At 43.3% G+C, this 26445-nt stretch overlaps 1 protein-coding gene across 3 annotated transcripts; it reads left to right on the top strand.

Moving 5' to 3' along the window:
• LOC116966927 (serine/arginine-rich splicing factor 3-like) lies at positions 1-26445 on the top strand. 3 transcript variants are annotated; one of them, XR_004410093.1, is made up of 6 exons: positions 39-103; positions 7670-7885; positions 9180-9323; positions 15173-15774; positions 19429-19521; positions 22678-22725. XR_004410093.1 is itself a non-coding variant. In XM_033013308.1 (5 exons), exons 2-5 carry the CDS (start codon positions 7677-7679, stop codon positions 22703-22705), a joined length of 474 nt encoding a protein of 157 aa, XP_032869199.1. In that variant the 5' UTR covers positions 1-107; positions 7668-7676; the 3' UTR covers positions 22706-26445. The 3 variants fall into 3 exon arrangements, 2 of the variants coding, with proteins under 2 accessions (XP_032869199.1, XP_032869198.1); XM_033013308.1 differs by lacking the exon at positions 15173-15774 and having other exon boundaries at positions 1-107; positions 7668-7885; positions 22678-26445; XM_033013307.1 differs by lacking the exon at positions 15173-15774 and having other exon boundaries at positions 22678-26445.

The raw sequence follows: 26445 nt of genomic DNA, 5'->3' as shown, positions 1-26445 counted from the left end.
CTGATTGGCCGGTTTGAAAGCCGGCGCGGGCCGAGCGGCCGTCCGTCAACGCCGCCGCCATTTTGTGGCGACGAGGAGGGAGCGCGGGAGGCGGCGAGTGGAGGTGAGGTGGATATAGTGGAGGTGAGGGGGATATAGTGGAGGTGAGGTGGATATAGTGGAGGTGAGGGGGATATAGTGGAGGTGAGGTGGATATAGTGGAGGTGAGGGGGATATAGTGGAGGTGAGGGGGATATAGTGGAGGTGAGGGGGATATAGTGGAGGTGAGGGGGATATAGTGGAGGTGAGGGGGATATAGTGGAGGTGAGGAGGATATAGTGGAGGTGAGGGGGATATAGTGGAGGTGAGGGGGATATAGTGGAGGTGAGGTGGATATAGTGGAGGTGAGGGGGATATAGTGGAGGTGAGGGGGATATAGTGGAGGGGTGGTGAGGTGGATATAGTGGAGGTGAGGTGGATATAGTGGAGGTGAGGGGGATATAGTGGAGGTGAGGGGATATAGTGGAGGTGAGGGGGATATAGTGGAGGTGAGGTGGATATAGTGGAGGTGAGGTGGATATAGTGGAGGTGAGGGGGATATAGTGGAGGTGAGGGGGATATAGTGGAGGTGAGGGGGATATAGTGGAGGTGAGGGGGATATAGTGGAGGTGAGGGGGATATAGTGGAGGTGAGGGGGATATAGTGGAGGTGGATATAGTGGAGGTGAGGTGGATATAGTGGAGGTGGATATAGTGGAGGTGAGGTGGATATAGTGGAGGTGTAGTGGTGGAGGGTGAGGTGGATATAGTGGAGGTGAGGTGGATATAGTGGAGATGAGGGGGATATAGTGGAGGTGAGGTGGATATAGTGGAGGTGAGGTGGATATAGTGGAGGTGAGGTGGATATAGTGGAGGTGAGGGGGATATCGTGGAGGTGAGGTGGATATAGTGGAGGTGAGGGGGATATAGTGGAGGTGAGGGGGATATAGTGGAGGTGAGGGGGATATAGTGGAGGTGAGGGGGATATAGTGGAGGTGAGGTGGATATAGTGGAGGTGAGGTGGATATAGTGGAGGTGAGGGGGATATAGTGGAGGTGAGGGGGATATAGTGGAGGTGAGGGGGATATAGTGGAGGTGAGGGGGATATAGTGGAGGTGAGGGGGATATAGTGGAGGTGAGGTGGATATAGTGGAGGTGGATATAGTGGAGGTGAGGTGGATATAGTGGAGGTGTAGTGGTGGAGGGTGAGGTGGATATAGTGGAGGTGAGGTGGATATAGTGGAGATGAGGGGGATATAGTGGAGGTGAGGTGGATATAGTGGAGGTGAGGTGGATATAGTGGAGGTGAGGTGGATATAGTGGAGGTGAGGGGGATATCGTGGAGGTGAGGTGGATATAGTGGAGGTGAGGGGGATATAGTGGAGGTGAGGGGGATATAGTGGAGGTGAGGGGGATATAGTGGAGGTGAGGGGGATATAGTGGAGGTGAGGTGGATATAGTGGAGGTGAGGTGGATATAGTGGAGGTGAGGTGGATATAGTGGAGGTGAGGTGGATATAGTGGAGGTGAGGTGGAGGTGGGGGATATAGTGGAGGTGAGGGGATATAGTGGAGGTGAGGCGGATATAGTGGAGGTGAGGCGGATATAGTGGAGGTGAGGCGGATATAGTGGAGGTGAGGGGGATATAGTGGAGGTGAGGGGGATATAGTGGAGGTGAGGTGGATATAGTGGAGGTGAGGTGGATATAGTGGAGGTGAGGGGGATATAGTGGAGGTGAGGTGGATATAGTGGAGGTGAGGGGGATATAGTGGAGGTGAGGGGGATATAGTGGAGGTGAGGGGGATATAGTGGAGGTGAGGTGGATATAGTGGAGGTGAGGTGGATATAGTGGCGGTGAGGTGGATATAGTGGCGGTGAGGTGGATATAGTGGAGGTGAGGGGGATATAGTGGAGGTGAGGTGGATATAGTGGAGGTGAGGTGGATATAGTGGAGGTGAGGGGGATATAGTGGAGGTGAGGGGGATATAGTGGAGGTGAGGTGGATATAGTGGAGGTGAGGGGGATATAGTGGAGGTGAGGGGGATATAGTGGAGGTGAGGGGGATATAGTGGAGGTGAGGGGGATATAGTGGAGGTGAGGTGGATATAGTGGAGGTGAGGGGGATATAGTGGAGGTGAGGTGGATATAGTGGAGGTGAGGTGGATATAGTGGAGGTGAGGGGGATATAGTGGAGGTGAGGTGGATATAGTGGAGGTGAGGTGGATATAGTGGAGGTGAGGTGGATATAGTGGAGGTGAGGTGGATATAGTGGAGGTGAGGTGGATATAGTGGAGGTGAGGGGGATATAGCGAGTGGAGGTGAGGGGGATATAGTGGAGGTAGGGTGGCAGTGGAGGTGAGGGGGATATGGCGAGGCAGGCAATTGAGGGTGAGGAGAGGCAGGTGGAGGTGAGGGGGTGAGGAGGCAGCAGGTGGAGGTGAGGGGATGAGGAGGGAAGTAGGTGAGGGGATGAGGAGGCAGGCAGTTGAGGGTGAGGAGGGAGGCAGGTGGAGGTGAGGGGAGAGGCAGGTGGCGGCGAGTGGAGGTTTCAAAGGTCTTTTATTGTCAGGTGTACCAACTAAGGTACAATGATATTCGAGTTACCATACAGCCATACAAAAATATGAAAGGCTGAGGGGAGGGATGATGAGAGGAGGAGGCAGGCAGAGGGAAGAAGTGATGGAGGGTGATAAGAGGAGGAGGCAGGCAGGTGGAGGTGAGGAAAGGGTGATGAGAGGCATAGAAACATAGAAAATAGGTGCAGGAGGCCATTCGACCCTTTGAGCCAGCACCGCCATTCATTGTGATCATGGCTGATCGTCCCCTATCAATAACCCGTGCCTGCCTTCTCCCCATATCCCTTGACTCCACTAGCCCCTAAAGCTCTATCTAACTCTCTCTTAAATCCACCCAGTGACTTGGCCTCCACTGCCCTCTGTGGCAGGGAATTCCATAAATTCACAACTCTGGGTGAAAAAGTTTTTTCTCACCTCAGTCTTAAATGACCTCCGCTTTATTCTAAGAGGCAGGTGGATATGAGATGGGTGAGGAGGCAGGCAGGGGGGGGGGGCGTGGTGGGGTTGAGAGAGGGAGGTGGTGAGGATAATGAGGATGGCAGGCAGGCGTTAGAGGCAAGGGAGGGCGAGGTGAGCAGGGTTGGAGGAGGACAGGCTGAATGGAGGGTTGGAGAGAATGAAGAGGGCGAGGTTAAGAAGGTGATAGTGAAGAGAGCAGGGTTGAACAGAGGAGGAAGGTGAGGACTGAAGTGAGAAGAGCGAGATGTGGAGGGTTGAAGAGCATGAGGAGGAGGGTTAAGAGGGAGAGATAGGCAGGAGAATGGGGTTAGGAGTGAGAGATAGATCAGCCACGATTGAATGGTGGGGTAGACTTGATGGGCCAAATGGCGTAATTCAGCTCCTCTAACATGAACATATGAGAGTACGGTGAGGGCAAAGAGAGGAGGCGGGCGGAAGGGGATGTAAGGAGAATGATGAGAATGGGGTGATTAGTACGGGTGTTATGGGGTGAAGGCGAGAGAATGGGGTTGAGAAGGAAAGATAGATCAGCCATGATTGAATGATGGAGTAGACTTGATGGGCTGAATGGCCTAATTCTGATCCTCTTACTTATGAGAGCTAGTTGAGGAGGGTGAAGAAAGCAAGGTGGGGAGGGCAGGGATGAGATGGTGGAGAGGGGGTGTAGGAGATGGCGGCGGTCACGGCGAAGCGAGGGACGGCCGCGGGCTCAGTGTGGTCAGAGCGACGCACCGCAGGCCCATCAGTGTCGTCTCCCCCCACCCCTACTCCTTGTCCCCACCCCTACTCCCACTCTCAACCTCCCTTAATAATCCCTCCCTCCGTACGCCTACCTGTTCCTCCCTCTCTATGCCCCCCACCAGGGCCCTCTATCCCTTCCATCTCTCCTACCCACTCTCCTTCTGTTTATTTGTGCTTTACTCTTCTTCAGTTAACCAGTTCTCAATCCATGCCAGTAAATTACCCAATATACTGTGGTTATTTACAGTGCTTTGAGTGGTGCCTTATCATAAGCCTTCTGAAAGTGCAAATACACAATCGATTTTCATTTATTCTGCTCTGAACTATTTTCCAAGTGCTCTGTTAACAGTTCTCCAATTATGTGCTCCATTTTTTTAATCTGCTAATGTCAGATCACTGGTGCCATTTGGCAATTCACTGTTGTCTTGTCTCGTTTCATAAATGTTGCCGTTATCTTCCAATCTATTGCAATCATCCAGAACCCATGGAACCAGGTTATACTCTTATATATGGAGACACAAGCCACAGCAAATGCTGGAACCTTGAGCAAAAGAAAGCGCTGGAATAACTTGGTGGGTCAGGCAGCATTTGTGGAAGGAATGGATAGGTATTATTCTGGGTTGGGGCCCGATATGTCACCTGTCCGTTGCCTCCCCAGATGCTGCCTGACCTGCTGAGTTGCTCCAGCACTTTGTTGTCCACGTTTGTTTGTAGCGAGCCCAAAACCTAGCTTGCATATCAATAGCGTCCGATGATTTACCATCCTTTGGTCCGGTAAATTTCTCCAATATTATCATCTCACCAATGCTAATCTATTTGAGCTCCACGTATACTTTATTCCGACTTTAATTTTCGATGTATTCTTTGCAGATAGGCACAAAACATTGGTAAATTGGGATGCCCCAAAGTGGATATCAAGCAAAATTGAACAGTGCCTCTCAGTGGTGCTGAGAGTTTATGGGCGAGATGTTGTAAGGAATGATGTGGCAAGCATTCAGGGGATTTAGTCCAGAAACTAGACATTATTGGACTGGGAACTAGTTTAATTTGCTCAACAGAAGTGTGATGGGTAAATTGGAGCTAGGATACCAGCAACAGAAAGAGTTGATGCAATTTCTGAAATTCATGGCTGCACAATTTCATTTGTTGAAAAATTTGATACCAAGTCCCCACAAGTTAATTCTCCATGTATGACGCTACATGTTGGAGCTAAGCATTCATTACCATGGTGATCAAATAAGGACATTGATTATAACGTATAAACTGTACTCCCTGCTTCAGGCAGTTCAATTAGCAGTTGTCCTCTATGTGGTGATTTTAAAACACTGCTGATTCCATTGGAGTCAACAAGCAGTCAGCTGTGAGGCCTTGGTTTATTTGTCTAGGCGTGGAATTCTTGATCAACTGTTTATCAGGTTTATTTCCTAAAGTATATGTTGGCTACCTTGTATATGTTGGTTTTACCATCTATTGTGTACAGCAGGATAGTGGTAATAACACTAATGCATGTATAAAACTTGTTGGGGCAGTACTGAGATCTTGGACCTTGCATTATTAATTTTAAGGCTTGATAAAAGAATAGTTCCCTGGGTAATTATTTTCAATTTGGTAATCAGAGACCAAAATCTATCTCTTTTTATTAAATATGATTTATATAGGAGATGGGTGGAGATGAGCTCCTGGACAATTCTTTAAATCCGATCTGTAGTAGGGCATTTGTTAACATAACTCAATGGGTTGACTGGTAGGCGGCGCGACTCTCGTCAGCTGCGGCCTCTGCAGTCCGTCTGCGTTTTTATTATTTTATGTCTATGTTTTTATGTAGTTTTTGTTATTTTTGTTGGGGTATGTGTGTGGGGGGTTGGGGTGGTGTGGGGGGGTTGGGGTTAACTTTTAAATCTCTCCCTGCACGGGAGACCCGACCTTTTCTTTGTCGGGTCTCCGTTGTCGTTGGGGCTGCAATGAGGAGCGGCCTCCAACAGGAAGACCGGGGGCTCTGGTGCCGACTACTCACCTCACCGTCGCGGAGCTGGCCGAGTCCAGAGCGGGTGGAGCTGTGGTGGACGCTGCTGCGACCCGACCCCCGGAGATTCGGTGGCTGCAACTGCGGGTTTGGCGGACGGTAACACCGGGAGCCCACGGGTCCCTGGAGGGAGACCGCTTTTCGGGGCTTCCGCAGCGGCGACTTCTCCCGCCCGAGTTGCGGGGTTGAAGAGCACCTGGAGCGGGGCCTTACAGCACCGCCCCGCGCGGCTTGGAATGGCTGCGGGCTGCGAGCGCGCGCCGGGGGCTCTAACATCTAGAACCCGGTGCGCGACCTTGCATCACCCGGCGTGGCTTTAATGGCCACGGGACAATCGCCATCGCCCGCCGGGGGCTTTGACTTTGACTCTGACATCGGGGGGGAGAGTGCAGTGGAGAGAGAAGTTTTTTTGGCCTTCCATCACAGCGATGTGATGGATGTTTATGTAAATTATGTTGTGTCTTGGGTCTATTTGTTTGTAATGTATGGCTGCAGAAACGGCATTTCGTTTGGACCTCAAGGGGTCCAAATGACAATAAATTGAATTGTATTGTATTGTATTGTAGTCAATAATCTGTTGTTGGTGAATCAGTGAAATAAATCTTGAAGGCAGAGTACAACTTGCTGACAACTCAGTAAGCGCTGACACTGCTAAATTTCTAGACAGATTGTGTGGGGAAAAGTCTCGCTCGAACCGATCATCCACATTTTTACATGAAAGGCTCTATAATTGCACACTACTCTTTGATTTTTTTTAAGAAGTGTTAATAAAGTAGGCGTTAATTGGATTGGATTCAGAAGGTGTTCATATGTTGCCTGACTTGAAAGAATTATTCAGTCCCTGTTATCTCAGCTACAATGCATTACATTTTGACAACTTTTATTTCAGTCTATTGCTGTGATGATAAGCATTTCATTAAAAGTGAATCGGTGTTGAATGTATAGTAATTAAAAAAAAAAAAAACCAGTAGGATGAGACATTATTTTGCTTTGTCAAATCTGGGTTGAAAGCAATGCTGTAACTGTCGAGTTGCACCAAAGGCCATGCCACTCTTGACAGAGTTTCCTGCGATTCCTGACATATGTCTGAATGTTACAATGGCACAAAACAAGTGGAAATCAGCATGAACTATCATAGCCTACCACATTTACCCTTGTTCTTTGGACAAGGTATTCTTCATGAAATATTGCTTAAGACTTCCATGTTTAAAAATTAAAGCTTTGAGGGTTTTTTAAGGCACACTAGTTACCATAAGATGCATTGAGATATGCTGGAATGACACACTAAGTCTCAGGATGTGAAATAAGCATGCCTGTTGCCCCTCACATTTATGTAACATTCATTTTGTAATTTAGCTTGAAGCTATATTAATGAGCTATTTTGAAGAAACAGTTTGGATCTAGATTGGACATAACCTAGAAAATGTGCTGAAGCTCATGTTTAGTCTTTTGCTGCATCAGATAAAATACAAACTGCATATCATAAATCTTGTAGGTAGATAGAAATGCTGGAGAAACTCAGCGGATGAGGCAGCATCTATGGAGCAAAGGAATAGGTGACGTTACGGGTCGAGGCAACCCGAAACATCACCTATTCCTTCGCTCCATAGATGCTGCCTCATCCGCTGAGTTTCTCCAGTATTTTTGTCTATCTTCGATTTTTGCAGCATCTGCAGTTCCTTCTTAATCATAAGTCTTGTATTCACTGGAATTTAGAAGGATGAGTATATTGTAAGTCTTATCAATTTTCCTTTTTTAAGCCTTTGGACAATTAAAAGCCCAAGTAAATAATGTGATATTAGTGATGAGGCTCTTAATACTGGATTTGTGTTCTTGTTTTAAAAAAAACTCCAGCTGAGCTATGATGCGTCGTGATTCCTGTCCACTTGACTGCAAGGTCTACGTGGGTGACCTGGGAACCAATGGAAACAAGACAGAGCTGGAGCGCTCATTCAGCTACTATGGACCCCTGAGGAATGTGTGGGTTGCACGGAACCCCCCTGGCTTTGCATTTATAGAATTTGAAGACCCCCGTGATGCAGCAGATGCTGTACGAGAGTTGGATGGCAGGTATGGAACTGGTAATAAGCTCAGCAGTTTAAACGCAATATTCTTGATGTTCTGCCACTGCTGTTATTCATAAGATGCACAAATGTACCGTCAATATGCTATTGCGAGGGATTCATAAAATCACATTTGCACAAATGTTACTCTCTCACTTCTTGCATGTAATAGCTTCCAATCTCCCGATTCTAAAGAATGTCTTGCCAATTTTCTCTTGTACTAGTTTGACATATTTTGAAATTGCTGGCCATTATCAGGCATTCTGCATTGAATATCCACCACAATGGTAACATTAGAAATCCACAAATGGTGTGCATAGGGGCCAACAGTCTTGAGTGTGCATTTTCCATTACATTTATAATTCAAAGACAATTTAGATCTGTATGTTCTTTGTGTTGAAATTGATGAGCTCTTGGGCTCTTAAGGTGGCCATTAAATGGTTGATAGAAATTTGATAATAGAAAAGGTTAGAAATACACGGACTTTGAAATGCAGAGGAAAAGTTTGAGTGAGGGACAATAGGAGGAAAAGTCAACTTAATGGTTTAGGAGGAAGGAGTGATTGAATGCCAAGATGGTGATGATGCAATAAGATGTAAAGTAATAAAGGATTGGATTAAAGAACCAGAATCATTATCTGAAATTACCTCAGTCTGAAGAAGGGTCTCAACCCGAAACGTCACCCATTCCTTCTCGCCAGAGATGCTGCCTGTCCCTCTGAGTTACTCCAGCATTTTGTCTCTACGGTTTAAACCAGCATCTCCAGTTCTTTCCTACACATTAGAACAAATCGTGTAAATTTCACCAACATCCCTACACTGCACAAAATCTGCAGTAAGCCTAACAGCCAGCAATCACGGTGTACTGCAGAGTTTAAGTAGACATTATGTCCAACACAGACATCCTGAGCCAAAGGGCCTTGTCAATGTTCCATGGTGGAAGTTGTCATCGATAGTGCTATTAAATGGTACTTGCTCGCCAACATCCAGTTTGGATTTTGCTAGGAACATTTCATGCCAAACCTCATTATGTCTTTGGTTCAAACATGAATTAAAGAGGTAAATTCCAGAGGTGACATCTGCAGTTACTTTGGTCTTCCTATTAAACCTCTGCCCTGCTTGGTGGTGTTTCTGTCTATTGGGATGACAAGTGGATTTTAGAAGCAGTCTCACCTGATCAACTTGCAATGTAAGAATAATGGGTGCTCTGTCATGTTGATATTAAGTTGTCCCGGAGAAACAAACACTTTTTCATTTTGAGGGCACTTTCTCTGACAGTTCGTCTCTTACTGACTATTATAGAACTTTGTGTGGAGTTCGTGTCCGAGTGGAGCTGTCCTCTGGTGAAAGGAGGAAGCGTTACCGTGGCCCACCGCCACCCTGGACCAGACGCCCACGTTACGATGATTCTCGCTATCGCAGCCCACAAAGGCGACGTTACTCGAGGTGAGAGTGAATCCATTCACGGTAACATAGCTTTTTTACCCCAACCTTGTGTGAGCTGAAACTGAGATGGGGCGGACCCCGTGTGTGAGATCCCTAATCTGTAGATGGTTACAGTGGGGCCTCTGGTAAGGATTGACAAGGCTGAGTATTTTCTAGCTGCTAGTTCGCCATATTATTGTAATGCTGAACATAGGAAGACCAGGCAAGTTAATATTAAGATCTAAATGTTTTGTCATTGTTACACTGAATCCGCCTTGCCACATTGTTCATGTCTGTCCTTGGCTTGCACTCTGTGTATCTTTGAGAACTTAAATTTCTCTGTATTATAATGGGAGATGTCAGTCAGTGTATTCCTTGGAATATCTGAAATTCATTTACTTTTATCTTAGAGATTGCTGTGCTTTATAAATCATTTTTTATTACCCATTCTGCATCTTTTAAAAACCCCTAATCATCTTCTCGGCTGTGTTGTCAGCTGCCTCAGTCTACCTTTCGATCCCATTGAATATCAGTTGAAGGTGCCAATTGGACAACTAATTTAAACGCATGGGATAATTCAACACATTGAAGCATGTAACTAAATTTCATAATTGACACCAGAAATTTACAAATTGCCTCAAGTATATTATGAATAAATAGATTGAACTAAATTTAGAGTCCTAGAAAGGTGCCTAGCTGTAACAAACTGATAGTAAACTGTTTGCACACTGGCAATACTACTATACCAAGGCTCAATCTAGGTTGAACAAAAATAATGCATTCAAAATACAATCTATTAAAAAAAAATTTTGATTAACTTGTCATCCATATGACATCCAGATTGAAATAGATCCTATAAGCACAAAGATTAGACCAGTTTATGGTCATATACACCAGGGTACCATGAATTTCCTTGTTCACATGAAGCATAGTTATTCATAATGATAAATACAACAATGAATATGAGCAAAACAGCAGAATGGTGAGAAATTGTAGTGCAAAAGAATATTAAAGTACAACTGCAGAATAACCAAATGAGGTAGAGTAAGCGTACATGGCAGAACCTGAGGGAATGGAGTGTGGAATAGGTGATTGGCTCACAAATCAGAGCAGTGAAGAAGGTAATGTTTGCTGCAAGTCTGTACACCTGAGCTTCCAAGCTCCTGCATCTTCCCCCAGAGGCAGAAGAGAGAAAAATGAATGGCCAGGGTGACAGACTCTTCAAGACTTCCTGATGCAACACACTGAAGATGGACTGGATGGAGGGCATGGCAATCCTGTGAAAGACTGGGTTATGTTCACCACTCTCTGCAGGTTCAAACAGTTAAGAGTAGACACAGTTGCCATACCAAACTTGCGATGCATCCTGTCAGAATACTTCCCGTAGCAGGTCTGTAGAAATTTGAGAGAATCCTTGTAGGCATGCCGAATCTTCTCAGATGCATAAGAAAGTAAATACGCTGATTTTCTCCAGCATTTTTGTGTACCTACGCTACCTTTTGTGTACCCCCCAGTCTGAAGAAGGGTTTCGGCCCGAAACGTTACCTATCTCCTTCGCTCCATAGATGCTGCTGCACCCGCAGAGCTTCTCCAGCATTTTTGTGTACCTACGCTGATGCTCTTTCTTGATCACCACTTCTGTGCGAGTGCTGGTGATATTGATGCCTGTGAAGTTGAAGTTGTCAGCCTCCTTTACAGCAGCTTTGATGAGAAAAGAGTTGTGGTCACTCCCTTGTTTACTTAGGTCGGCAATTACATTCTTATGCCTTTCTGATAAGAGCTTGTTTATTGTCTTGACACCATAGCACATGGTTCTCTGCTGCGTTCCTAAACTTTATCTTATCTATGCAGATCTACCTGCTGACAACATTGGTATCATCAATCAAATTTAAAGATGGAGTTGGCATTGTACTTGACTACATAGTCATGAGGGTGCGGGGTGTAGAGCAAGGGGCTGAGCACATGCTCTTAGGGGAACAATTGTTGAGGTTCATGGTGGAGGAAATGTTATGACCAATTCTAATGACCAAAACAGGTCTGCCGATCAAGACGTCCAAAAGGCGGTTGCAGGTGTAGCCCCCAAGGTATTGGGGTTTTGGGATGGTAGATAAAATGCTGGAGAAACTCAGCGGGTGAGGCAGCATCTATGGAGCAAAGGAATAGGGATGAGTGTGATTGGTATTATGCCTTTAAAGGCTACACTGCAGTTGATGAATAGCACCTTGGCATAGGTGTCCTTATTGTCAAGGTGAACCAGGGCTAATTGTATTGCAAGTGATGGTGTCCTATTTTACCTGCATATGAATTACACGGGTTTAGGTTGTCTGGAAGAATGCCGCGGATTAATAGTCCATTACTAGTCTTTCAAAGCACTTCATTGTGGTTGATGTTGGGGGCTAGTGGTAACAGTAGTTTTTGAGGCTAATCACTTCTCTTGGGAGCTGGAATGATGGAGGTTTCCTTGAAGTGGATGGAGACAGCAGACTGTTGAAGTGAGAGGTTGAAGATGTCGACGAAGGCTGTGGCCCGTTGATTGACATGTGATTTCAGAACCTGTCCACAGACTCCTTCCGGGGAAACCGCCTTCCGAAAATGTTTCCTCGTCGAAGCAGACTGGTCTTCTGCCACCGAAATGTATGGAACCAAGTCGGCAAAGGGGTGGGGGGGGGGCATGGCTAGGCAGATCTATGTTTGCCTGTTCAAAACAGATGTAAAGGGCATTAAGCTAATCTGGCGGAGATGTGTCATTGCCAGACATTGCTCCCAATTTTGGCTTGTAGCCTATGGTATTCTCACCTGGCCACTGTCGCCCGGCATCAGCTTGGTGAAATTGAGTTTCTAGCTTGTTTTGGAATCCTCTCTTGGCTTCCCCGAGTCTTGCAGAGTTCATACCTGGCCTTGCAGGATCATGCCCTTTGATAGCCTCGAATCCGAACTTTAGAACTCCTTGTTCATCTTGAGAATGTGGTTCGAATAGATCCTAATTGTCTTCGTTAGAAGGCAATTATCAATGCATTTCTTGACGAAACCGTTGATGACAGGCATACTCATTCAGGCTGGATGAAGCGGTCTTGAACGTGTTTCAGTCCCAACTCAAGGCAAAGTAAAGTAATGCACTCTACAGTGTGAAAATATTTAAAGACCACAGTTAATCATTTCTGCAAAGTCTGAAAGCTTTGGGTAAGGTTCTCAGTACCACAGCAGCCCTACATTATTGTTTTATTAAACTTTGAATAACAATGTATGATCTTAATTACGTGGTTTGAATTTTCATTCATTATAACTAATGAACTCTGAGCGATTTCAAGGCAGCAGATGTTAGAATCGTAAATCACAGTCCGTTAGATGCTTTGTTTTCATCAGGATCCCAAATAAATTACTGCCTTGAAGATGTTCTCTTGTGTTTTATAACATAATGTTTTCTCATGCCTCAATGTTTCTGGCATAATTATACAACCAATAAATGTCTCCATGAAGACAAATTATTCAGCATGCAGTTCACTGTGATTGCAAGTGGATGGGCCTGTTGCAGATTTAGGGCATTGTAGGAATGGTGGTAAAGTTAACAAGTCTAGTTCTAATGACCATTAAGTTTAAAAAGAGTAGGAGCTAATAGATTTGTTTGTCCTCAGTTCCCGATAGCTTCTTGATGAAGTGGAGGCGTGATGATTGATAGGGGAGGATAAGATGAGTCACTTTGTACACAAACTTTCTTGAATTCTCTTCCTCCATAAATCCAGTTGCAAGACTACTGAAGCAGGAAATTATCTGAGCGGAGAAAAATAGCTCTAGAAAAGATCTGCTCCCTGTGAACCTGTAAATAATTGACTTGAGGCATTAACATAGGGCAGGGCATAACTTCTCAAAGGCCAAATCTAGCAGATGCTGGAAATCTGAAGTAAAACAGAACGTGCTGCAAGTACTGCGCAAGATGAGCGGCATTTGTGGAGAGATGAGGGAGAAAGCACATTAACTTTCCAGGTCAATGGCTTTTCATGAGTTTGCGATCAAAGTCTGCAATGGAAGGTCCGAGTTGAAATGTTAATTGTGTTCCCCTTATCGATGTTGCCTAGCTTGCTCAGTATCTCCAGCATTTTGCTTTAAACTAAATTCCCACCTTGCCATGAATGGCCTTGACTAGAATTATTCCCATTGCTATGATTGCACCTCTGTTAATTCGAGCTTTCTATTTCTACTTATTGTACTTTTTTCAGTAGAAAGTAGGAAAGCTTTGCAAAGCCTCGTCATCATTATATTTGAAAAAGGTTACCCATCTTTCCTTCCTGTGTAGAAATGATCTCTTGTTCTTTTCCCATCTCCTCCCAATACCTTTCCTCAACAGCAAAGGTTATAATTGAGATCAGAGTCTTTGAGAAAACAATCTTCACTGCATTTGTTCTATTAATCTAACATAATGATAAATAATTGTTACAACAAAACTGCAATAGGAGACATTGGATTGTTAGGGGAGCCTTTAACACTCTTTTTAAGATTGTTTAAAATAACTGATACATTCCTTTGTTTTCACCATCTGCAACTCCATGTTGCAGTGTCTTATTAAGATAAGTTGTTTAAATAGCTGATGTATGTAATGACTGTTCCAGAGGTCATATTGTAACTAGTTATTAAAATATAATAGGCTGCAACATTGCAGGGACGTGGAGTTTATTCTCTGTATATGCTTTGCTAAATTAATATTTTTGTACTTGTACTGACTAAAAGGTTCTTAAGTAGTACAGTGTGCACTCCTTTGTAATTGTGCAAATTTTAATTGCTTTAATGGATGGTATTCAAAAATAGTCTAATTTGAAACAATCAGTTGACGTTTCATTATATTTAACTGTTAAGCCACAATCCCAAGTAAGATTGTTTTATGGTGACCACTCTTATGAATGCTGACAATACTGATTGCAGGCCAATTCTTCTGCCTTCAAATCATTTGTGCATCTCGGGTACATCTGGCTATCCTGTCGGAAAAAGGTCGCTGGAGAGTAAACAAGGCCACCAACCCTGGGCTTTGACTTGTTCCTTTCATGGAAGCTGTTAGGCCAGTTGGAGATTTTTTTTTGCCCCAGCTAAGGATGGTTAAGTCATTTCCCAGCAGCTGTTAAATTTGAGGTTTTGTATCACAGTGGAGCCGGTTAGCTTTTGGGGTTTTTATTTTGCATTTAGAGATGGCGTCACAGTTATCAATCTTGGCACGGTCCTTAAGAATTCATTTGGCCCTGTTGGTCACTCAATGATTCTGGATCAGTGCTGAGTCAGGCCATTTTTGACAAGCCTGCTATTTTATATGGCCTTTTTTAAATTCATCCCAAGGATGCGAGTTAGAGAGCATTTAATAACCTGTCCCTAATGGTTCTTGTGAATGTGATGGTGACTTCCTTTCTTGAACCACTACAGACCTTGAGGTATGGGTATACCCACAATCTTGTAGTGCTCCAGAGATAGTGTTCCAGGTTTTGACCCAATGTCTGGTGGCTATTTGAAAATAAAAGTAAAATTAGTTTTAAGGTACAAGGTCACCGTTCTTAGGTTTGTGACTGCCCAAAATAATGCACTTCAGCACGGGTGTAATGACCCTGTCTGAAATGTTATAGGGGAGATGGGAAATGTTTGGAGCTTCGTAGATTCAGGGAAAACATAATGTTTGGGCTCGACACTGATAATATCACTGCTCGTCCTCTTAAAAATGACAAACAGTTTTTTCTTTGTTTTTTCATATATTCAGTGTTGGATGATGTTTTAGAATCTAATACTGGTGTGTATGTGTGTATTTAAAACGTTAAGTTAAATGAAAATGCATCATGATTGGTTAGATAGTAACTGGTGTTTCTGTGCATTTTTCTTTCTTTTGATGAAATGTGCAGTTGAAACCCACGCACTCACCCCCTGCCCCCTTTCAGAGAGCGTCCACTTCTCCGAGTCTGCATTAGCCAATCAACTGGTTGTGTCTACATCAGGGGATCAGCGCGTCCCAATCTAAACGAACGCCTCACACTTCAAATGTCCAGCATTCACGTGTGTCTGTGAGTGTGTGCAACCGAATGGCCAACCGCTGGACCGACAAGCTTGGGCCTTTTCCTGCGTACCCCAGCACGCTGTTCATAAACAACCATCCCTTCTCTACTGTTTCTGCCGGCAGCCATAACGACCAAACAGCCAACGGGGGAAAAAATTACCATCTGAAATCCTCTCGATCCATCAGTGGGGTGTGGTTGTCCGCCAGCCTTTGCAAACCCAAGGCCTGCATCGGCAGTAAACTGGTACCAACGCACTCTAAAAGGGGCTGCTTCGATTGGTCTCCATGCCAATACACAGCAGATAAATTAATACCATTTTTTATTTAATTCTACACTTTACATCGTGCATGAATCCAGATGGTCAGGGCCCCCTTTTTCCTTCCCACCACCATCGTCACACGACACGCCCTGCAGATGGCTGTTGATTTGTTATAATGTTGACCATTCTAGTAAGTTTTATCTGCCTTTTACATTTTAAATTGAGAATTCACTTTTGTGTTTTCACAATCCCGTCCCTTTGGTTTTTCCAATCCCTTTCACTCTTGGCTCTTTGATGCTTCTATTGGGCTGATACCTGCAACTTCTGGAATGTGAACCAATTGCTGCTATCACGTTGTGTCTGTCCCTGACCGGTTAGTTAGTCTCTTAAAGAAAACAAAACACTTAAAACACATACTATTCTTAAGCAGGCATTGTATTCCAGATAATCCTCTTGAATGCAAGTGGACCTGCTGTGCATTTCTAGTTTTGTTCTATTTCAAATTGTTAACTAGTCCTAAAATTATTTATGTTCTGGCATAATATGCAAGTCTAAAACCCCACCAACTAAAGCAAATCTGAAGTTTCACTTTGTGGAACAACTTGTTTGCTGTTACTGTGTGGCTGTTTTTGGCCACTCCAACAGATCTGTAATAAAAATAATATTGGATCACCTAGCTGGGACATGTATGTTCCTTTTCCTTCCTCCCACAAATATATATGACAAGGAAATATTTTCAAGTGATTTAATTATCTCAGTTTCTGTAGAAGGGCAGGACAGCCCCATGTGTTGTTCCTGAAATGTTTCTTCTGAAATGAGGATCTTGTTAGTTGAGAAAGCGCTAATGTCCATATCTCTCATCAGTGGCTCGTGCAGAGTGTTTGAATGTTCTGGAGCATGTAGCTAGGCCAGGATTGATGGACCGTTGCCCTCTGTCCCTCCGGTAGTGACAAAGGAACAAAAGGTTGGCTTTGAGCCAAGCAGATAATTAGGCTTGATATTAACCCCATATACCTGATCTAAAACTGGGTACAGGAAGGATAAACTAGCTTTGGAAATAGCCCAGAAGAGTTTTGACCAGAATATTTTCTGAAATTAGAATACTGTGCTATCACAAATGCCGGGGGGAAAAAAATCAGATTTTAATCTTTTGGGGTGTAGAAAAATTAATCCGAAGAAGGCAGAGTAGACACAATGATAACCATCACAGCAATATGTAGTTGAAGGCTATTCTGCTTGGGTGTCAGTGGCCAATGCATGTCTGACAGTTAAGTAGCAGCTCCTGTTTTTTTATGGATCTTTTTAGTAACAGGGCACTTTGTTCATCAACTAATTGATCAGCACATACCTTCACAATCCAGACTTTGCAGGTTGCAATTTGTTTTATATTAATCAGTCCATCAACTGGGAGGGCAGTGTAGCCCAAATCAAAGATTTGTTGGGCTGCTTTCAGTGCTGGTTGGTGTTGGGCCTCAGCACGATTCTTTAGTTCTAACAAGTTAATTTTTCTTAGAAGTAACTTAATATTTTGCCATGGTGAAGATGACTTCCAATAATTGGTTAAATGGCCGGGTGTGATAATATGTGTAAGAGCTTGGCCCAGATGTGGGTAAATATATCTGATGATATTGGTGTTGGAAGTGGTTGTTGCGGGAAGCTGTCCTTGCTGCCATTCCAAACAAGGTGAGTGCGTGTGTTACGTTCACTGCTTGCAGGTGCTTGTAGTCATGGTGAAAGTGACCTTGATTAGGGAATGGCCAGTTGACCATCAGATCCTTGTGCTCGTGTTTAATGAGGAGGTGGGGGATAGGGGAGTAGACATTTGCACTGTTTCAGGGGTCAGATGATCCATTTCACAGGCTCAAAATGATAATTCAACTGATTTGCTCAGTGTTATATACACAAGCAGGGTAGTTAGTTGGGTAATATTCCTATAACATCTTGATGTTTCAACATAAATTCCAAGAAATATAGTATGCATGGAGTTTAAGTCAGAAAATTGCAAATTCCTTTATACCCTACTGATGATAGAGTAGATTTAAAGTTTTGAGAGAGCATGGGGGAAAGTTCACATCCGATAATATCTACAGCTAATGCTGAAGTCTGTGGGATAATCATGAGAATCTTGAGCTCCTGCATGTGTAGAGAGAATGATCTTTCTTTCATTTGGCAGTGTTCTAATATCTACATTTTATTTAGAAGAAGGGAGTTTGCACAACATAAAACTTGGCTCATTTAACTTGCTTTTACTTGTTCATTTTTCAGGATATGGGCATTACTGGCAAACCAGCATTTATTTTCCAACTAGTAGCTTCTGAAGGTATTGGTGGTCTGCTGCAGCTCTCCTGTTAAAGGTATTCCCATGAAACGCATGGATAGGGATTCCTGGATTTAGATCCCGTCATGCAGAAGGAACAGCCGAACAGTTCCCAGTCAGGATGGCGGGTGTCTGATTGGGATGGGAAGCTGCAGGTGCTGGTGGTATTTCCACTACGCCTGCCGTCCTTATCCCTCTTGTTGGTAGAGCTTGTGGGTTTTGCAGATGCTGTCGGAATAATGTTGGTGAGTAACTTGTGTGTGTATGTTGATGGCATGGACTGCAGCCACTGTGCTCGGGAATACACGGATAGAGTGGATAGGATGCCAGTCAATCAGTTGTTTGTTCCGAGTGTTACCAAGCTACTTGAGGTCTTCAACTACCTGGCAGGTAGAACAAATTCTAAATGGTGTAGTGTAGATGGTGGACAGGAGTGGCACTGATGTGAAACAGGATATCCAGTCTTTGACCTTTCACTGAACCACAGTACTGATATGGCTTATGCAGTTGTGTTTTGCTGAGTTACGTTTCCAAGAATGTTGATGGTGTGAGAATCATTGATAATACTAGTGAAGAACCTCAAGGATAGGTTGTTAAAAAGGAGCTGGAGTGATTAAAGGACTGTCACAGAGGAGTGGTAAGCTGGTGCACTGCTTTGTTGACAGTGAATCTTCCCCATTTGCCTAAACTGAAGGTAAAATACTCTTATCTGGAAGGGTAAAACACAATGCTGAGGTAACCCAGCGGGTCAGACATCATCATCTGTGGCAGGAATGGATAGGCAACGTTTCAGGTCGGGACCCTTCAGACAGCAGAGGGTGGGAGGGAGAGAGACGTCGGTCATTGGCTGTTACATATGGAGTAGTAACGATCGCCAGTGGAAGCCATTGGTCTGCATCTTTTAAGGAGAGAGACTTCAGAAGTGAGTAGACTTGGGACTAATGTCATTTTAAAATGATGCACTAGTTCCTCAATTGGTTACTGCCTCTTCAAGGTCCGTCCGAGTGACTACACTGCACACTGGTGTTTGTTATTTGAGTTAAAGGGGAGGGCAGTCAGGATTTGCGTTTCACCCAAAAGATTAACATGTAAGTGCCAATTAAATGCTCTAGATGATGGTGGTGCTCTTCTGGAATCAAGTTTTGATTAAATATCTTGTCAAAGTGGTTGCTTCACCACGATAATGTGGTTAAACTTGAAGTACACATAATGAAGTGGATACATTTTCTACATCGTGGATTTAAGAGATTTGCTTCCCTGTACATCAGGAATGCATGTTCAATCTTTTTAAGTTGCCAAATTCTGTGCATTTGTTCACAGACTAATTCAGAAAGCACACTAACATCATTGAGAGTGAAATGGTTGCTATGTGATTCTGGTTTGTATTAAACTGGCTTGATATTTTTCATTCTTACGGTGTTCCCCCACCCCCTCACATTTAATAAGATCCATCTAGTGGAATTAGTGATGTCTTGCTACAGTTAGCTCAAGGGTCTGTTTACCTTGAATCCGTTTGCTCCACTATAGGTCTCGGTCCAGGGAGAACAGGCATCGTGAGCGTTCAATTTCCAGGGACAGAGAAAGACGAGAGCCATCGAGATCTTTCTCCAGGTCGCACAGGTTAGTAGTGATACATTTCTTAATCGGATTTCCTTCCTAATATGGTATTTTTTCGCTATTGAGTTTGCAAGAATCAAAGTAATATTCTTGCAATGGGCTGTATTTGGGCACAAATTGGGATCCTCAGTCAGCCTTGACAAAGTTGAGTTGGAATGGAATGCCTGCATATTGTTATATGGTAGCCTCATCCTCTAAAACTCTATGGCTGTTGAAGCATGTGAGATGTGGCCCACTTTCAGTCATGCAATCTGAAGCCGAGTGATAAAAAACCCAACAGAACCAAGGGACGGGAGCTCAATTAAACCAAAACATATTGAGTTTATTGTGCCAAGGTCTGCTTAAACCCTTGTTCCAATTAATTTGCATAAGAATGTTTGAGAATATTCGAATTACCTGAACACATAGGAATAAGAGGGTTGAATGTTTGAGTCTCAGGCATTCTTTGAAAATTGGGTCTTGTTCCACTGCTGCTAATCTTAATTAAATGAAGGCAGTGTAACGTATTCTCAGAGCACTATCAGGTTCGTATCAGGCAGATGACTGTTGTATTCTCAGGATTCCTACTCAACCGTTAAACCTTACACACCTGATGGTCAAAAAGAATATCATTTATCGACTAGGCTTAAATTCGGGGATAAATCTGTGCTAATATTTATTATTTAGGTGGCAGAGGCCAGAACTCTGAACAAACTGGGTTCAATAATGACCAACCCCACTCACCCACTCCATGCCCTGAAGGTGATCAAGAGCAGCATCTTCAGTCAGAGACTGATTGCACCAATGTGCAAAACTGAGAGACATAGGAAGTCCTGTTTACCAGCTGCTATAAGGTTATATAATGCGCATAAATAACTGCACTTTTTTTAATTAATTGTATTTTAACTTGTATTTTAACTTGTTAAGTATGGAAGCTATTTGAGGAAATGTGTGGTGTTATGTCTGTCTTGAAGCTGTCGTGGCACTGTAATTTCCTGTAAAGGATTATTAAAGGTATAATCAATCAATCAATCAATAATATCACTAAATATTAAAGACATGTATTTGTTAAAGAAGGAACTGCAGATGCTGGAAAATCGAAGGTAGACAAAAGTGCTGGAGAAACTGAGCGTGTGCAGCAGCATCTATGGAGCGAAAGAAATAGGCAACGTTTCGGCCCTTTGAGACAGCACTGCCCTTCAATATGATCATGGCTGATCATCTAAAATCAGTACCCCGTTCCTGCTTTTTCTCAATATTCCTTGATTCCTTTAGCCCTAAGAGCTAAAACTAACTGAAACTGAAATCTGAAGAAGGGTTTCGGCCCGAAACGTTGCCCATTTCCTTCGCTCCATAGATGCTGCTGCACCCGCTGAGTTTCTGCAGCACTTTTGTCTACATGTATTTGTTAGATTAGACAGATGTAGGATATGTCATTTTAAAAGAAATTGCAGTCGGGTGTCATAAACTCATAAGTTATAGGAGCAGAATTAGGCCGTTCAGCCCATTGTGTCGTGGCTGATCTATCTTTCCCTCTCAACCCGATTCTTCTGCCTTCTCCCCATAACCATTGGATCTCTTTCATATATCCGATTGTAAATTGAAAGTTCAAAATATGAAGTGACCAGCACTGTGTAGAAAAAAAACACACAACACAAAACATTAAACAGCAAAGAAATGGCGTTGTATTTGAAGTGGAATGTTTCTGACCCCATGGCAGCTTAAAATTGCCCCTGACCACTGATTCAATGATTGTTGAGCAATTTGTTGCTGATATTGCGACAAATAACATGCAAAGGGACTGTCACAACAAACAGATAGCTGCATGCCATTTAGCAAATTGTGACTGCTTCTGTAATTAAAAACAATTGATGAATAGTGGGGAGGACAGAGACAATTAAGAGTTTAGTTCTAATGCACAGCATGAAGATTATAAGGTTACTTTTGCAAAGAGAAGCATATCCCACGTGGCAGTGATAATTTGGGAATCTTCCAAGTTTATAGTGAAATGCGGCAATAGTAAAAGAAAACCCGCCTTCAGTTTGAAGAAGGGGTCTCGTCCCAAAACATCACCCATCCCTTCTCCAAGATGCAGCCTGTCCCGCTGAGTTACTCCAGCATGTTGTGTCTACCCCCAAAGGTTATCTTTGGTCACTGCCTTCCTTTGCATTTCAATTTGTGACCATGCTTTTAGCTGTCTGGTCCGTAAACACTTGAAGTTGGTTTCTAAACCCCTCTGCTGCACGTCAAAACTAACACAGGCATTTAATACACATCCCTCATGGTCCCCGGAGAAGGTAATGGTTTGCAATGTTCTTGATCCACTGTAGTGATGCTCTCTCTACAATGCTGTTGTAGGGAGTTGCAATATTTGGGCTCATTGTCAATAGAGGAACATTGATTTTTGTTTTTCCTTTTTGTCTTCTTAGCTTGGAAACAGCAGAGCTGAGAAGTACTGGTGTAGAAGTCTAGGCGAATTGCTGTAGTGCATTTAGTAGATAGTTACCTCTAATCAAGCTGGATCCATGTTTAATCGAAAGGTACACAAAAATGCTGGAGAAACTCAGCGGGTGCAGCAGCATCTATGGAGCGAAGGAAAAGGCAACGTTTCGGCCCGAAACGTTACCTATTTCCTTTGAGTTTCGGCCCGAAACGTTGCCTATTTCCTTCGCTCCATAGATGCTGCTGCACCCGCTGAGTTTCTCCAGCATTTTTGTGTACCTTCAATTTTCCAGCATCTGCAGTTCCTTCTCAAACTCCATGTTTAAACCACTTTGTTGAACTGTCAATATTTTTCTGATAGTTGCAGAACACCTCATAGGAATACCTCTCTGTATTATAATTGCAAAGCACAGCTCCTGTAGATTTGGCATCCACAGGTCATCACATCAACTACAAACAGTTAATGTCACTCCAGTTGGCCATCAATTAATAATTAAGTCAAAGATTAAAATAACAATGAGCATCCAGTAAACTAGTGGCTTTTAGGCTCAGCAGCAAATTGACTCTGACTTTTCTCGCAGAACTGGGCGCTATGTGAAGTTTATAAGACTTGAGGTCCTATAATACCGTACAAGGCTAGGAGTTTCTCAAAGTTGTGGTGTAACTTTTCTTAAGCCTCTTCTATTTTAATGCCTGAACTATTTTATATTTTTTTCTTTTCCCCGCACTTCACTACAGTCGCTCCCGATCCATTGAGAGGAAATAGTATCTATGGTGGAGCGGGCCTCTTCTCCCCTCTGGCCTCTTGGAGATGAAGGATGTCTGCAGTGCTCCTGAGATTCTACAACTGGTGAAGATTAACAAGCAGCAGAATGGGGTCGGGAGATGAGGCTGCTGTTTCTTTTATTCTGGTTTGAAGGATGAGCTTTAACCAGCTCACCAATTTTTGGGACTTTTTTTTAAAAACAAAAACAAAAAAAAATTGTCATGCAAAAAAACTATAAAAACTTGCTACTAATCACCAGGAAAGGGGGTCAAACCAGCATTAGAGCAGGGTAACAAAACCTTTTCTTGTAAGTCACCACCGTAGTTTCTTTACATACCCAATGATATCAACAGTTATTCATTGAATCCCTTTATGCTTTTATTAGTTAATGTCTTGCATTGCAATGTAAAGTTATTGTGACTGAAAAGGGAGTGTTTTTGCCAAGATGTTGGCACTGCTTAATATACCACACCTTACAGTTTCATAACTCAATTCTTTTTACAGAAGGTGTGAGTGAGGAAGGAGTGGACAGTTTAGAGATGGGCGCATTGTCAGCTCAGTCTTTTATCTTGGACTTAGTGGGTGTTAAGTTTGCTTGGGGACAGAGACGCAGAAATCTAGTTTTGGAGAAGGGAGGTTTTTCGTCTTCTTACTGGAGGTTGTTGGTCGTGAGAAATTATTTGGGCAGTTCAAGGTAGGGGACGGCGAAGGAAGCAGTGGCCTTAACGAGTTGATGCACGGCTGAAGATAGACACAAAAAATGCTGGAGTAACTCGGCATCTCTGGAGAGAAGGACTAGGCGACGTTTCAGACTGAAGAAGGGTCTCGACCCAAAAAGTCACCCATTCCTTCTCTCCAGAGATGCTGTCTGTCTCGCTGAGTTACTCCAGTTTTTTGTGTCCATCTTTGGTTTAAACCAGCATCTGCTTCCTTCCTACACATGTTGATGCACAGCTGGTCAGGTTTGATCAACAACCTGCACATGATGGGGGACCATGTTCTTGCTGCTTGAGTGTTGTGGTGGCCAGATCCTTGTCCTTGTAATAGAACTCTGGGTGCTGCTGATTCAAAAGAGAAGATAAAACCTACTGTACAAGCTGCAACAAAGTAAATGACAGCCTGGGTGGTGTTTATCTACTTGCCTGACAGCCAGCAGTAATCTGTCTTCAGCTTTCCGAGGGTTCATTCAGCCTTGCACCAAGACACTCCCATGCAATATGACACAATGTAGGGTGCGGAGCAGATTGTGTGCTGGGCACTTCTGCCTCATATAATTTCCTTTGGCGGTGGATGCTTTTGAAGAAAACATTCATTCTACACAGCTCATTTCATTTTGCTGATAACTCCCTTGGTGTATAGCTTATTCTCTGGTGTTCTGGAGATAAGTAACAGTGTATCCCAAAGCACTGGCAATAAGCATACAACCAAAGAACTAGAAATATCTAGATTTCCCCTTGACATATCTGTACTTTTCTGATCTCTTCACTCCGAGTTTTAGAAAAAACCCACTTTACTCTGAGCATTGCAGCCTGCCTATGTGCAGTCGTTATTCTCTTCATGGTAGTGCTCACATTTGCAGTTTTTAAAGCTTCAGAAAACTATCAAGAGTTCTGGCAAAGTGTCCGTTTTATCCCACGCTTGCTGGCCTGATATGCCTTGCCCCCCTACTATGGGATTTGGTTTCAATAATCATTGCCTTTCGTGACCAGTTGGTTCCATTTAACTACCTGCTGTACATTTTCTGACGAATGGGTGATGTCTGTGTTACTATCACATGGGAAATGATGCTGGGACAGGAGAAATCTACCACAAACACCGTAGCCCTTCATGCGTGTTTGCATTCATTTATAATGGGAGTTTTAGTGTTGCGATCAGTTTAGTGTTACATTATTGCAACAGTACATCTGAGCCTACCGATGATGAATTTGAGAAACATTCCTACTAATATAAGAAAAGCCTCTAACATTCTCAGTTGTCTGAGCCTTCACAGACTAGTGTGTTGCTGTCTGACAAACAGAATTTTTATTATAGGACGTCATGACTGCTTTATTGACAGATGCATCTTGTTCACTAGCATCCTTATTGTTTTTTATGACATACTTTAAAATACCAAGAGTGAGTTGATTCTCCAAAGTGTCTGTCTGATGTGCAATGAAAGTGGCGTGGAAGTTTGTGAACTTTTGTTGCTGAATCTTAACGTAGACATTTCCGTTGACCGTGGCTATTGTGTCTAATTACCAATGAATTCTCCAGGTGAATGAGAATTCCCTGTTTGGTCCAGTAGATAGATATATCTGGCAGGGTAGTAAGAATGGCAATATTTATCTCCCAACTTGTTACTCCAATTAAATCTATTCCTCGTGGGATATATTCCTTTTGGAATAAAAAACAATTCCAAAGGACTCTTAAAGGATTGGCTGCTGCACTGATATTATTCCAGGCCTCAATCTCAAATCTAGGCTGCAATGAGTGACTCAACTCCAGAATTGAAGAAAAGCAACAAGTGTTAAATGAAGCTTTAGGCTCCTCAGTGTTAGTTACCAGAACTAAGGCACTCTGAAACCTCTACATTTCTAGGGAAAGAGCAATTAATATTTTTTTACATGGTACAGGGACTAATACCCTCGAAAAGCCAGCTAAGTGTTACCTAACAAACAACTAGAAAGCCACCTCAACTAATTAAGTTTTTTTTAATGGATCAGTCAGAGAAGCCATAGTTCTGGTGTCTAACGTATTTTCAAATGCTTTATTCTGTACCTGGTTTAGGAAATAAATGATAAAAATGCCATAATGTTTGAGGGTTTTCTGTGTTTTTCGGATTTAGCAATAAGATCAGCGGTCCACTAAAGGTTCTCTAACAAAAGGTATTATGTGAAATGTTTTAATTTTACCGTACGCTTACATTCCCTTACTCCTGTGTATTGCTCCACATTAACCCAAAGGCCACCCCGAACTAAAGCTATCTTTGCATGCAACTCCGAAAGGTGTCTTTTTACAAAGAGTCTGTACAAAGATTCAATATGCGCGAGTAGGCTGTGTCTTAATAATGGAGTGTAAACGAATTATCTGTGAACAAGTTTACCTTTGTCAACACGAGGGATTTGTGGGGGGGAGGGGGGATTGCATTTGTGAAGCCATGCACTGCTGAAAGACAGGAGCCACAGTGGAGCATTTAGTTTAAAGGCATTAAATGGGAAAGAGATCTGCTCACAGGTTCATTACCCCTTAATTCCAAGCTTGCTTATTCATAGTACCTTTTAATAGGAACAAAGTGCTTGTTCTGTGTTTCGAAACAGACTAGCTTTGGAAGGTAATGGGTATACACATTGCAAATTCCCAGTAAAGGATTTGGAACTGTTTTGTGCATTTCAAACCTGTCCCCCTGACCTCGCTCTGAGAAGTCTCTGTGTCAAAGTATCCAGGTGCATGTTGGCACAAATTTCTTGCTGTTGGACAAGCTATTTGGTTAAATCGATTCTCTTCATTAAGTTATTGCAGGAGCTTTAAAATCCAACGTTGATGGGGCCCCTTGTGTGGCACACTAGTACCTGTACTAAGAAAATGATTTATGATTGTCTAGCTGAGAATATTTTGTGGCATCTGCAGGACATCTGCAGCCAAAACTGTCAGTAAATGACTTTTTTTAAAGAAAATGACTTGATACTAGCTGGATTGATGTTTGGATTGTGTTTTTTTTGTTCTGTTTTTGTCAGATTTCAAAATAAAAGTTATTACAGTCA

The sequence above is a fragment of the Amblyraja radiata genome, chromosome 38 (genome assembly GCF_010909765.2).
Source record: "Amblyraja radiata isolate CabotCenter1 chromosome 38, sAmbRad1.1.pri, whole genome shotgun sequence".
Taxonomy (NCBI): Eukaryota; Metazoa; Chordata; class Chondrichthyes; order Rajiformes; family Rajidae; genus Amblyraja; species Amblyraja radiata.
This window is presented reverse-complemented; position numbering and strand designations above follow the sequence as displayed.

Coding starts and splice junctions, on each gene's coding strand:
- LOC116966927 (XM_033013308.1), top strand. CDS start 7,677: ATGATGCGTCGTGATTCCTGTCCACTTGACTGCAAGGTCTACGTGGGT. Junction 9,324..19,428: donor CAAAGGCGACGTTACTCGAG/GTGAGAGTGAAT, acceptor GCTCCACTATAG/GTCTCGGTCCAGGGAGAACA. Junction 19,522..22,677: donor TCTTTCTCCAGGTCGCACAG/GTTAGTAGTGAT, acceptor ACTTCACTACAG/TCGCTCCCGATCCATTGAGA.